The sequence below is a fragment of the Cannabis sativa genome, unplaced genomic scaffold (genome assembly GCF_029168945.1).
Source record: "Cannabis sativa cultivar Pink pepper isolate KNU-18-1 unplaced genomic scaffold, ASM2916894v1 Contig3, whole genome shotgun sequence".
NCBI lineage: Eukaryota > Viridiplantae > Streptophyta > Magnoliopsida > Rosales > Cannabaceae > Cannabis > Cannabis sativa.
The window spans coordinates 2,955,810-2,969,627 of NW_026870039.1; the positions used below are offsets into that span (position 1 = coordinate 2,955,810).

The following is a 13,818-nucleotide window of genomic DNA, read 5'->3' on the forward strand; positions in this document are numbered from 1 at the left end:
ACTATCAACCCTTGCATCGGTGGCAATCGCACCCGAATCTAGAAATTCATATACTCAATTCAGCCCATTAATGTCCAATAGTCTTTGTTTCATGTGCCCAATAAATATTCATAATTAATAATTGTCACTGTCAAAAGAACATTATCAAGTTTATTATTAAGAATTAGAAATCATACTTGCACAAAACTCTTACTGGTTGGGCTCCCAAGTATTAAATGGTGCACAATTCATGAATGTCGTTTTTAACAAGCCAAATATAGTCATCTTCGATCCCAAATAGATCATAAGCAACCTAAAATTAGATTATGGACGACTTTGACCACCTTTTGACAGAGTTCTAGAATATAATGATTGAGCTAGTTTGTCGTGGTTGGACATAACGACCATGGCATGTTGGCTTACTCGGCCTTCAAGGTGTTTTGGAGGCTGTGTTGGAGGAGCAAGTAAATCTTCAGAGATTTTTCTGCTTCTCTTCACGGGTTGCTTCTAAAGTTTCTTGGTGGGTGGCTGTGTCTATATATATGAAAAAAAAATAGTATAATTAGCAATGTCATAATGAATAAACACAATAAGTTATAAGTAAACAAATTAAAACATACCAAGTATTTTCCAACAGGTGTAAGATAGTCTTTCGACCATGGTACGTACGTAACATTTTCTAGCATGACCTACTATTGTCAATGAACCTTTGGCTATGGGACACGGGAGCAGTGCATTCTCCACATTGACTTCTTTGATCAATACTCGATGATGTGTAGGTATTCATCATTGTGAATGGAGAACTTTCCATCTTTCAAATATTTCTCCTTCACAATATGCCTCGAAGCAACCTTCTGCACCATTCCACTAGGCTCCAACTGACAGTGCATCCAACACGGTAAGGTCTACAAATCCAAATCAAACAAGCAACAATTCAATTTGTAAATTGACTATATTTATACAAAAATAAGTTTTTTCCTCAAAATTATTTTAGTTTTTTATAATATTTATTTATTGATTGATATTGCGGAAAGTTTATTTTTATTTTTATTTATTATTATTTTTTTTAATCGTGAGAAGGGGATTTGAACTTAGGATCTCTTCTTTGGAAGGAGAAGTGTGAAATTATTAGACTATATCTATGATCACAATATTTATTTATTAATTTATTTCTAATAAAGAGAGAATTCATCTCAGCAGCATATAATGAAAACAAAGGTAATATTTATTTTATTTTATATTTTGAGAATAAATAATGTGTTTTTTTTGCTGTTGAAATAAAGCAATGTATTGACTATGTGAATATGTGTTGTCCTACCAATATTTTTCTTGAAAAAAAAAAAGAATGTGTTGTTCTATGTATGATACTAGTATTAATAAAAAAAAATAATAAAAAAATAAAACCTCTACATGCAGTCTACAGCCACGCCCACCATCTTGGCGATTTTACATACCCATCAATTTATTTAATTTTTTTAAAAAAATTCATAAATTAAAAAAATATATACATGTTAATGTAATATTTGACTTTGGAAGCCACCATTGTGATAAAAATTTTATTCAAGTTGAGTTCACTCCGAAATCAAACAAACAAATAAGTGGGACACATAATAAACATTTTTTTTTGAGGGCCATAATATACACTTTAATAAAGGTTAAGCTTTAGGGTCATTAAAATAAACTTGTTGCACCAATATATATCATTTGATCTAAGAAAACAACTTAATTTGTGGGATATCACCATCAAGAGAGCTTTTTGCTGTACTAATTGTAAAAGGACAAACGCCAAAAGGTCCACAATATAGTAAAAGATGTAGCAATTAATTTTATTATTATTTTTTTTAATAGAAATATATAGTTGCCTATAAATATGATGAATTCACCACTTCACAAACTACAAAAACAACAAAGGTAACCTACATATACATATATATATTAAGAGTAGCACAAGAATAATATTGATCATTATCATGTCCGATCATTATTATCATCATAATAACTCGAGTAGTACTAGTAGTTCTTCCTCTTCAACGCTAAAGCTATTTGGTTTTCCCATAACAGAAAATGGAGAAGTGTTATCATGCACATCAGATAATAAAAAAGAAGATTATCATACCTCATCACCATCAATGTGGGACGACAACAGAAAATTCAAGTGCCAATTCTGCCGTCGAGTTTTCGCCAACTCTCAAGCTCTAGGAGGCCATCAAAACGCTCACAAGCGAGAACGTCAAAGGGTCAGTGCCCAATATCAGGGCCGGGGCCCACTTCTCGGCAATGCGGGCCCAATCAGCCCAGTACTAAGCCCACATTCAATAAGATCATTATCATCATCAGCACTTTATCCACCTGGAAGATTCACAGGCTTTAATAATGATAATACTAGTACAGCTACTATTCCTACTTGTTGCACCACCATTAGCAGGTTTGATCATCACCGGTCACAACCGTCGCAGCATGCGGTGGCGCCGCCTTCGTATTCCCATCATCATCGGCTTCCTGATAATACGCAGTACTGTTTGATGTCGTTGAGGCCTAGAGAACAGTCGTTTTCAACCAGTAGTAATACTGCTAGTGCTACTACTAGTACGCCCAATCCAGAAGTTGGTCATGTTGATCTTCACCTTAAACTTTCTCTTTCCAGTTAATTAATTAAATGAGAATAATTACATTAAAAAAAACAATTAATAATTTAATTATGCTCCATTAATTAAATAATATTTTGTAATTTTTTTATCATCACTTGGGATTCCACCCTATTCGTGCATAAATTATGTCGAAAACTTTAGAATTTCCACGTCGTATTTTTCTTAATTTTTTTCTTTCTTTTGTATTAATTATTTGGATCTGTCATTTTTATAGATTCGATTTGATAATTTATTAGAGCAGAGAATGGCATGTGAAACTGATACTTATTGTATTATTATTCTTTATATACTTTAATTATTACTTACGTCAAAGTAAGAACTAAAAAAACATAAAATTATAATTTTTAACCAAAAAAACTAAATTTATAAAATTAAATTCCTTACAATAAAAGAGAAGAGATCGGTAAAACCGAGGTTGTCCCAACTGAAACCAAAGACAACGATTTATTAAATTTAAAATTAATGTAAATTAAATATATTGTATTTTTATATATTAAATAATATTTTATGTACAGCTGAGTTCAGAGATAAGAGAGCAAGTTCGAAAATTAATACAAAGGGATGAGATAAGCCAAGTTCAAAGCCCAGTTTTCCCGCATTTCGAGTTTACGATTCTGCCCTTGGTGCTCCAAAACGTTCTCTGAGTCTGAATCGCCATTTTAAAAACCCTACCTCATCGTTTCTCACATCTCCAAACATCTCAAATGGACGGGTTCGGATCCGGGTCGGGCGCTACGCGCTATGGCGGAGTGGGAGACCGCAGGCACGACATTGTGAGCGGCAAGAGCTACGGAACAATGAGTCAGGTCCATCACGGAACGACTCGTGTTCACTCGCCCGATCCGGGTCCGGTCCCAGCGCGAACGTCGAGAGCGAGTCGGGCCGATTTGAAACCGTGGAGCTTCGGTGACCCGGAGGCGAAGAGGAAGAAGAGGATCTACAAGTATAAGGTTTACACGGTTGAAGGTAAGGTCAAAGCTTCTCTGAGGAAAAGCATCCGTTGGATCAAAAATAAGTGCTCAGAGATTGTTCGCGGCTATTAACTTCATCGACGGTGCTGATTCTGCCACGTGTTGGTGTGGTCCTTTTCCCCAGTCCACAACTCCATTGTCACGAAATCTCTGCACTATTTGCTTATTTTGCTTAGCGCTTATATTATACTCAGAATTTCTTGATTTTATTTTGTTTATATTTAGTGGATTTTTATTTGACCAATTTGAATATTGCTGATTAAACTGTTTGTGTGGTTAACTGTATACTAAATCAAGCGTTTGAAATTAATATAGGAGTCCTCATTTCATCAATATATTTATATGTATAGTAGTTGAGATTGTAAAACTAAACAATATCACCTAGAAAAAGCTAGGCAGCACTAATAGCAATGCTCTAAAACTAAACAATATCACGCCGTGAAGCCAGTTAGGCTAGGTGAGGAGGGATATAAAGAAGGGGAGAGGGTTCCAACGCAAGACCACTACGCTAAACTAAAAAACACAATATCATGCCGTCAATCCTTTGTTTGAACTATAATTTGAATATTTTTTTGAAAAATTCTACTATAAACTTTTGACAAATTTTACCTCTCCATTCTTAATTTGTTTATGTATTTAAAAAAAATAGCTTAATTATTTTTATAGTCGTTTTAAAATATTTTTATAAATTTTTAAAAAATTCAAAAATATTTAATACTTCAAAAATATAATTTAAATAATTTATTCCACAAATAAAAAAATCTCGTACAGCAACAAATAATTACAAATTATTTTAGCCAAAATAGATAAACCCTTTTTACATGTGCATTGTAAAAGTATCCAATTTTTTTTAGCTGCACATGTCACCACAAAAAGGTTTTCTGAGTTATATCGAATATAATTAAAAAATGTGAAATGGTAAAAATATTGATGCGGTATAGTGCGTGGCGGTGGTACTTATATTATTATTATTTATTTTTTATTTTTTTACTTATATTATTATTATTATTTTTTTATGGCACAATAATACAAGTACACAACTCCAAACAACATGCTTAATATCAAATTAGCTCCAATAATATATGTAGAGTTGAAGATGGAAAAAAATACAGAATGTTTTCAACTGTGATGTGACATACTAAACTTTATTAAAAGGGAATGATTTTTATATGAAATTTTGATCAAATTATTGTTTTCTTTTCTAAAAAATCTCATGAAATTTCAATCAAAAGCAAGATAAAATACTGATGAGCACATGGGATTTACTTCTCCACTTAGCCAAAACATATCTGCATTATTTAAATTTGTAAACACACAGTGAACAACAGGACAACAAAAGCAAAGAGTACAAAGAAATTATTGTTGATACATGATTTTACATACAAAGTAAAAAAGAAACTTCTTACATTTTCTACAGTAATCAATAAACTAAAATTAAAAAGAAGAAAAATGAGGGAGAGAGGCAAAAAGATTTTTTCTTAATCGTTGAAGAGGATATATATAGGGAAATTTACACCCACTACTATTTTTTCCCCATTTATTACATTTTTACTGTTGCACGGAAATTGCAACATTTATACTGTCTTTTTTTTTTTTTTTTTTGGCGAGTTTCTTGCCTTTAAAACTTTAGCTTTTTTTTTTTTTTTTTTATTTTAAGTGATAAAAAAAATGATGTGATGGGAATTGTCGCATTTGTGGCGAGCTTTTTTTTTTCTTTTCTTTTAATTCAATTTAATCATTATATCAATAAAAAAAATGATGTGATGGGAATTGTCACATTTGTGGCAGCTTTTTTTTTTTTTTCTTTTCTTTTAATTCAATTTAATCATTATATCAATACAATTACTCTCTTTCACACCACGTTTTTATACCTACTATCCCATTTAATTATTCATCTTCTTCTTCTTATGTTCTTCTTCTTCTTCTTCTTCTTTTTTTTTTTAAAAAAAAAACACATCCAGTTATTGTCTTTGGGTCAAATTTTTTGTGGTTATTCTCTCTTCTTATGTGTTTACTAATCTATCTACTATTCACCTTCTTCTTCTTCTTTTTTTTTCTTTTTTTTTTCCCAAATCTATAATATTACCCAAATAAAAGCTATGTTTTTATGGCTGAGATGATGAGGGGAAGGAAGACCATGAAGGTGATAGTTCTTAGTTCTTCTTCTTCATCTTCTTTTCTTTTCTTCTTCTTTTTTTTTTAATTTTTTGAAGTTCTTAGTTATGTTTTTTAAAATATAAGATTTAGTGTGGTTTTTTTTTGTTCTAATTTTCTAGAACTTTTCTTGCAAATATAGTGCATTTAGTATTGAGGATGTGCACAACATAGTTAATTTTTGATCATTTTTTTTTATTGTTTTTTTTTGTTTTAGTATTGTTTTAGTATTGTTTTACTGTTGTTTTTCATGATTTATTTATTTGAATTAATAGGTATTTATTGGGTGTTCTCGTGTTGTTGTGATGGTTATGTCTGTGAGTGTGGAAGATGGAGGTGTGTGTTTCTTTTATATTTTTCTAAGTAGTTATTTTTGCTTCATTTGTTTTTGTGTTGTTTTAGTATTGTTTTAGTATTGTTTTACTGTTGTTTTTCATGATCAATATATTTGACGAGCTCACTCACAAGAGAGTTTTGAGGTGTGTGTTTCTTTTATCTTTTTCTAAGTAGTTATATTTTGCTTCATTTGTTTTTGTGTTGTTTCAGTGTTGTTTTAGTAGTTTTTTTTTTTAAAATTTTCTAGGTATAGACTTGCAAATATAGTTGATTTTGCATCTGGTGTGGAGGTTGTGCAGCAGATTGTTTGTTTTTTTTTAATCATTTTTTTCTTTTGTTTTGTTTGATTGTTTTAGTGTTGTTTTACTGTTGTTTTGCCATGATTATTTATTGACGTCGATTTTACTGCTTTTGTTTATTCTTGTCGGAATTAATGGTTATTTTCCGGTGTCCTGGTGTTGTTGTGGTGGTTATGTCTGTGATTGTCAAAGATGGAGGCCTCATACTTTTGTTTTGTTGTTGACAGTATAAAAGAAAAAAAAAAGGGGAGGACAGTATAAATATGTAATATGCAATGAAAAAAAAAATCTGGGAAATTAATAAATCATTATTTTGTAAAAATTCAAGTAATATATATGTTAGTGTATATATATAATGAAGTGCATGTTGTTGCTTTCAGTGATGTGTTCCTATCTTTTAATAAGAAGTTAGACCACAAAAATAAAATAAAACTATATATAATATATCAGTATAAATGAAATGAAATGATGTTGGGCTTGGGCAGTACAAAAGTAATGATGTTGGGCTTGGGCAGTACAAAAGTAATGAAATTGGGCTTGGGCAGTACAAAAGTTGTTTTTGCCGTGTCCCAGTAAAAATGTAAAGTTTTGGTCAAAAAGCAGTATTTTTGTAAAATTCCCTATATATAGTCAATAAAAGATGAACAGAGATGCTAGCCGAAAATGCAATATTTTGTGGTATAAATCTAAAAGTTAGAGCCCACAAACCCATAAATACCTCTTACATGTGGCCCAACTACCAGACGATCCTTGATTTTCTTTTGGATTTACTACAATTTTTTTGTGGGAGCGGGTAACTTCTCTATTTTAATTCGGAGTTTTTTTTTTTTTTTTGGATTATTTCATAAACATTCAAAAACAATAAAAATATTAAATTTTAAATATTTTTACAATTTTTATAATTATATTTATAGAAAATCTAATCTTTTGATGTATTTTAATATTGTATTCTTATTAAATTTTTATTGTTGTTTGTATATTATAAAAAATACTCTAAAAATATTAAAAAAAATCTTTGAACATAAAATTATAAAAAACTTACAAAAGATAATATTTTATTGAATTATTCTTTTTCTTATTAGGAGTTGAAATTGTTAATTATGTCTAACCAATAATCTTATTCGAAAATTCCATGTGTTATGACCCTTCTCTACTAAAATATGGGAGTAGAGAAAGATTAGGAGTAAATTAATGAACAAGGAAAACAAATTGTAATGGCGGAAGACCAAATACACAATATGGATGAAAGATAGAAGTGGCGTTTGGTGACACTTTTGTTTTTAAATTTTTTAATCACAAAAATAAAATATAAAAAATTTTGTTTTAAAATTTTGTTTTTGAAAAACAAAAATGTTCTATAACCACTTTTGTTTTTTAATTTTAAAAACAAAAAACAGAAGCACTACAAGAATTGTCACTTTTACGAGCACAGTCGCTACTGCGTTGGTAAAAGAAAGTAACTTTTACCAGCACATTTTACAAACTGCGCTGGTAAAAAGGTCAAAATTTTACCAGCGTACATTTGGAGTGCTTAAAATCTAACTTTTACCAGTGCATTTACGCGGTGGAAAAAGTAATTTTTGCCAGCACTTTTCATTTTGTGCTGGCAAAAGTTCTAATACCAACGTTGATTTGCCAACACATCAGAAGTAAATTTTATTTTACCAGCGCAATACCAAACTTTTGTCAGCATAAAAATGTGCTGGCAAAAGTGACATTTCTTGTAGTGAAGTGTGTTCAGTAAATTTAATTTTTTGATTTTATTTAATTCGAGTTTGAGGTCGGGATTGGAGGCAGGTCCAAGTCTGGGGCCAGGTCTAGGTTCGGTTTCCAAGGTCTAAGTTGGGGTCAGAGTCTAAAATATTGATTAAAAAAATTGTTTAAAAAAATTTTGAAAGTAATTTTTTTTTTTTCAAATTTAGATTCTTAATTAAAAAATTGAAAAGTACAAATAGTTTTATAAAATATGATTTTTGAAAATATTTTCACCTTTTTAATTATTTTAAAAAAAATAATTAAAAATATATTTTCAAACACACCCAAAATATGTCCAAATTCTTCAAAAAAAAAAAATATGTCCATTTGTCTAATTTAAGTAATAAGAGAGAGATGAATAATAATTGTAACTGAGTGTATATTGGAATTAATGGTCATCTTTTCATTTAAATTATTATTATGATGAATAAATAAGAAAAAAAATCTTACTAAACTATAATCCATAACAATTTTTCTCACACCTTCTTTTTTTTTTTTTAAAGTTCTCTCAAGAACTATAGAAATCAGCAAATATAATATCTCCTTCTCTTCTAATTATTGCATACGAAAGTTTACTTAAAATTCTATATAATTAGCTTCAAAAATGTATATATGCATATTTTCACAATTTATTATGAGATTGTTATTTATTTATTTATTTATTTTGTTAAACTTTTAAACTGAATTTAGATTAAGGTCAAGTTAATGTTACATTAACAAATTATTATAGAATTTCATAAAGGTTCTTTCTTGGCTAGTTAGTAATAACCGTGGAGCATTCGCTCCCTTGCGCACAATGTTTTGATCCTTCAATATTTAATCAAAGGGTACCACAGAAAACAACTCTCCCCTCGATGTCTAATGAAAATAGACTTGAGCAAGACCTATGATACAATTGACTGGCAGTTTCTGGAAAGCCTTTTAAAAGCCTACAGGTTCCCAAGAATATTTGTAGAGTGGATAGTGGTTTGTGTTCGGAGCTCATGCTATTTACTTGTAATGAATGGAAGAATACAAGGACAGTTTGAGGGTGCAAAAGACTTATGACAAGGGGATCCTATGTCACCCCTTCTCTTTGTGCTAGTCATGGACTACCTTACTCGAACACTAAAATAGAAAGCCATGGACAAAGCCTTCTCTTATCACCCAATGTGCAAAAAGCTAAAGCTCTCTACTCCATGTTTTGCTGATGATCTAATCCTATTTTGTAAGGGAATAGAGACTCGGTCAAATGTATTTTGGAGGCTCTTTCGGGTCTCAAAGCTAATTCAGAGAAGTCTAACATCTACTTTGCAGGTATACTAGATGATACGGTAACTTTCATTCAACAGGAGGTTTCCTTCAAGACAGTACATTTTCTTTGAAATATCTGGGGGTATCTTTGAGGCCAACTAAGTGGAAGTATGAGAATTGTGATATCATCTTAAAGAAACTAAAGCTAAAATTACATTCTTGGGCAAGTCGTCACCTATCCTCTGCAGGTAGAGCTCTTATAATAAACATTGTCTTACTTGGAATCAGAAGTTATTGGATGAGCATATTTCAATTACCTCAAAAAATAGCCAAAGAGATTGATTGAATGTGTAGAAACTTTTTTTGGGGGAAAAAGGATAATCGGAGTAGGCTTCATATGGCCCCTTGGAACTTGGTGTGTCTACCGAGAGAACTTGGAGGTTTAGGATTTCGAGAAGGTCCTAAATGGAACAAAGCGACTTTGGCAAAGTATTTATGGGCTATTAATTACTACAAAGAAAGATGTACTTTGGGTAAAATGGGTGAACAACTTGTACATTAAAGATTAAGAGGTGTGGTCTCTTGAGCTAAGTGGATGTTAGTTGGTATTGGATGAAAATTTTGAGATTAAGAGATTCATTCACTTGTGAAGCTATCATGAAAGCTAAAACTAATGGCAGCTTTACGATTAGGCAAGCTTATGACTATCTCATTTCAAAAGAAACAAGTTTTGATAGTAAGAAAGTAGTTTGGTGCAAGCTCTCGACCTCAAAATATCGTTTTATAATGTGGCAAATGGTACACTCTAACCTTCTCACTAGGGACAATTTTGTTAAGAAACATGTTCTCATTGTTAGTGCCTATTGTCCGATTTGTGAATGGGATCTAGAATCTCATGAACACTTATTCATCGAGTGTCATTTTTCTTGGAGAGTGATGCAAAATATCAAGAAGTGGCTGGGGGAGTGGCTTTGGCCAACTTCTTTTGAGTTGCTTCTTGAATATTGGCTCCAAGGAAAAAGGCTGAGAAGTTTATTAATAGAAATTTACTATGCTACACTAGCTAGTGCCAACTATGGTATTATATGGCTTAATCGGAACTTGTGTGTTTTCGAAGGAAAATGTATAGCTCCAATATATATAGATAGAAGCATTAAAGAGAATCTCAAAACTAGATTGTCTCTTGTTTAAGATATAGGAAGCTTTCTAGTTTTGAGATGATTGTTTTTATAAATGCTAAAAGTTTGTAAGTTTTTATGTAAAGTTGTGGGTGCATACCCTATTTGGTTGTAAATGGCTTGTTTGATTAATAAAAAGATTATTCTTGATAAAAAAAAAAACAAATTATTATAGAAATAAGTAGAATGCAAACTGCAGGCGGATTTTATAGTTAGGAAATTTTTTGCAACAAAAAATGGTTTAAGAGACAAAACTTCATAAGATTAATAGTTTGAGAAGACAAATCCTATTATTCTATTATTAATTATTGTACTTTTTAAGATATAGCAATTACCCAAATAATGAAAAAACCTATACTTACAATTATATGCTATATATGCAATGCATGAAGGCCTAGGTACTTCCAACTCTTTTAAAATTTAACCTTTAGGAAAAAAAAAAGAATCTTTAGATTTCAACCAAAACAAAATGAAAGTAGACATTTTTATATTTTATTTCCCCCATTAAAATGACTTAAATTGCAAATAAATTAATAAAAGTTAGTGAGGCTAGAAACAGTGAATTTATTAATTTAACAGTACAAAAAAAATGTTCAACTATTGATTGCAAAGCCCAACTGATACTAAAATTGACTATAGAAAAATAAATATTACAAATGATTATAGATGACAAAATAATTAAAGACAATTTTTCCTCTCAAAAACAACAAACACCAGCCCATGATCAGTCCATGACCCCAGACAAGAATTCGGTTTTTCTCCACGCAATCGACAAGAATCTCTTGACCCACAATGAACAATTAATAAATTTCCATATATATCTTTGAAACAAACAAAAGGAAATGACCAAAAATATGATATAAATAATAAAATAAAGTAATTAACTCGACGTGCACGCATGTTTTTGCATGCATGCATAGGAAAGAAAAAAACAAACCGACGTAACGTTCAAAATGATGTCCCTCTTGATTAATTAGGATCACCATTAATTAATCTCAACCAATTGACCTCTGAATCATCTCATTGTAACGGCGATCCATGGAGTTCAAGCGCTGAAGCCTTATCTGTTGGTAAAACTGAGCAATAAACTCCTCAGCCTTGGCATCAATCATCTCATCTCCACCATTTTCATCATGACCATGATCATCTTCACATTCACTATCATCAAGCGCCCGAAGATTCTCCGCTGAGGCATAGCGGCTCTCGGTGTCGAGGGCTTGAAGATTGGCCGCAGAGGCGTAGCGGCTCGTGTCATCGTCCGTGGAGTAGGAGCTGGAGGCACCAGGGGACATCGGTGACGTTATAACGGCGTTGTTTTTATGATCATGGGTTGCAGCGTGATGATGACGTGGAGTGCCGTGGCTTTGGAGATGCAAAGGGCGCATGGAGCCAACTAGGCAATTCCAAAGGCTTCCTCCTGATGATGCCACGTCAACCGTCGACTTGGATTTTCCAGAACGACGTCGGATCATGTACAGCGCCACCTTGATCAGTTGCACCGCTCCCCTCCGTTTCTTGACGGCCGTAGAATTAGACGGAGAGTCCTTCACCTTATCATTATTATTCGATAATAATAGGCCGTCATTATTTTGATTGTTTTCGTTGTTGTTTTCTGATAGCAGTGACGGTATTTGTTGATCATCCATGGCAAAGAGAGTAAATATGTTATTGTATATAAAATATATATGTATATATTTAGGGTTCCCTCCCCCTGCTGTCGAGCAGGGTGAGATTTTTAGAGGAAAAACTATGGTTGAGACCTTCGAATTGAGGACTACTTATATAAAGTTGGTTAATTAAGTTGGCAAATATAGGCATTGTGTACCGCAAATTAATGTCATTCTATCATTTTTCTATACATGTAGTGTAGTGGCTGGCTGTTCATTTTGTTTTCCTTTTTTAATCGTAATTAATTCATATATGATATGAACCTACATTTGGAAATTATATATAATTAATGTGTAATATTGTGTTCGTTGATTTGACTATTTGTTAGTTATTACAGTTTGTTAATGTGCACTCGTGTCTAATTTATACCGCTGGTTATCACCTGGTAAAATTTACTCATCAACATTAATTATATATGGACTAGAATTTACAGTGTACAATTGTCCAACACCACAAAAATGGTGTATTTTGAATATGGATCAATTTTCTGTATCATAAAATTGCAGGTATACTTGTGTCCTTTTGAAAAACGAAAAAAAGGTGTACTTGTGCCCATTTGCATTTAGCATTTCTGATGAGGCAGAAAGTTGTACTATTATGTAATGCCAAGGGTAAGGTTATTGTTATCTATAAATTTTATTATTTAGTTTTTAATTTTAATTTAATAAATAATATCTTTAGCTAATTATTGATTATTAAGTATAATCAGTACTTCAGCTTTTTACAAATTAATTTATAAATATTTATGCCCCATCAAATTAATATGTTTTATTTATGTTTTTATACATTTCAATTTTTGTACCCATAAAATCTTTTAGTTTTATCTTTATTTTTAATTTTTATTCTTATAAAATTTATATTTTTCACAAATACTCTTTCACCTGAAAAAATAAAATTGCCCCTACTAGAAGAATAAGTAGCTGACTCCGTCGGTATCATATACAACATTCTCTTATGTAAATTTTTTTAGGATAATATATAATAGCTCTTATAATAATGTTCATTTTTTTTATGTAAAACTTGTGACTAAAAGTAAAAAAATTGTGACTAATTATAAATTAATTGTCTTATGTTGTGACTAAAAAGTCTTTAGCTAAAGGTATTAGTCATAAAAATTACAATTTGTTGTGACTAAATGTATTTTTAATCATTACAATACTTGTTGTGACTAAAACTAAATTTGTGACAACTTGTAACTAAATACTATGTTTTAATCACAAGTAACATTTTGTTAGAACTAAAAGTCACATTTAGTCACAAAAGAAATTATGTGACAAAAAAATTGTCACTAAAAGTAACATTTTTTTGTAATGATTATTGAAATTTTTTTTGTAGCTGAACCCTCTCAATTATTTTTTATTTGCACTTAACATTCTAAGTTTAAATTTTAACCGTAAAACTCTCTAAACTATTTAAAAAATATATAAAAATAAATTCAAATTTCATAATTTTTTTTATTTTTAAAATTTTTTATTTTTTTATTTTTATTTAATTTTAAAATAAATTTTGAAAATAATTTTTAAATTATAATATTCAGTGTACCAATATAAATATATCACATATGCAAAAGTACTATACGTATCAGCAATCTATGGTG

The 13,818-nt window shown here is 30.8% G+C and overlaps 2 protein-coding genes across 2 annotated transcripts; one reads left to right on the forward strand and one right to left on the reverse strand.

Moving 5' to 3' along the window:
* The first annotated feature begins 1,866 nt into the window (after window positions 1-1,866).
* LOC133033219 (zinc finger protein 3-like) lies at window positions 1,867-2,867 on the forward strand. Its single transcript, XM_061107880.1, has one exon. It carries the CDS (start codon window positions 1,950-1,952, stop codon window positions 2,625-2,627), a length of 678 nt encoding a protein of 225 aa, XP_060963863.1. The 5' UTR covers window positions 1,867-1,949; the 3' UTR covers window positions 2,628-2,867.
* An 8,230-nt stretch (window positions 2,868-11,097) lies between these two features.
* On the reverse strand, window positions 11,098-12,298 carry LOC115702541 (uncharacterized). The gene has a single exon (XM_030629966.2). The coding sequence runs from the start codon at window positions 12,197-12,199 to the stop codon at window positions 11,549-11,551; it is 651 nt and encodes a 216-aa protein (XP_030485826.1). The 5' UTR covers window positions 12,200-12,298; the 3' UTR covers window positions 11,098-11,548.
* Between the last annotated feature and the right edge of the window lie 1,520 nt (window positions 12,299-13,818).

Excerpts from the sequence above, each read along its gene's own strand:
- LOC133033219 (XM_061107880.1), top strand. The coding sequence starts at position 1,950 with ATGTCCGATCATTATTATCATCATAATAACTCGAGTAGTACTAGTAGT.
- LOC115702541 (XM_030629966.2), bottom strand. The coding sequence starts at position 12,199 with ATGGATGATCAACAAATACCGTCACTGCTATCAGAAAACAACAACGAA.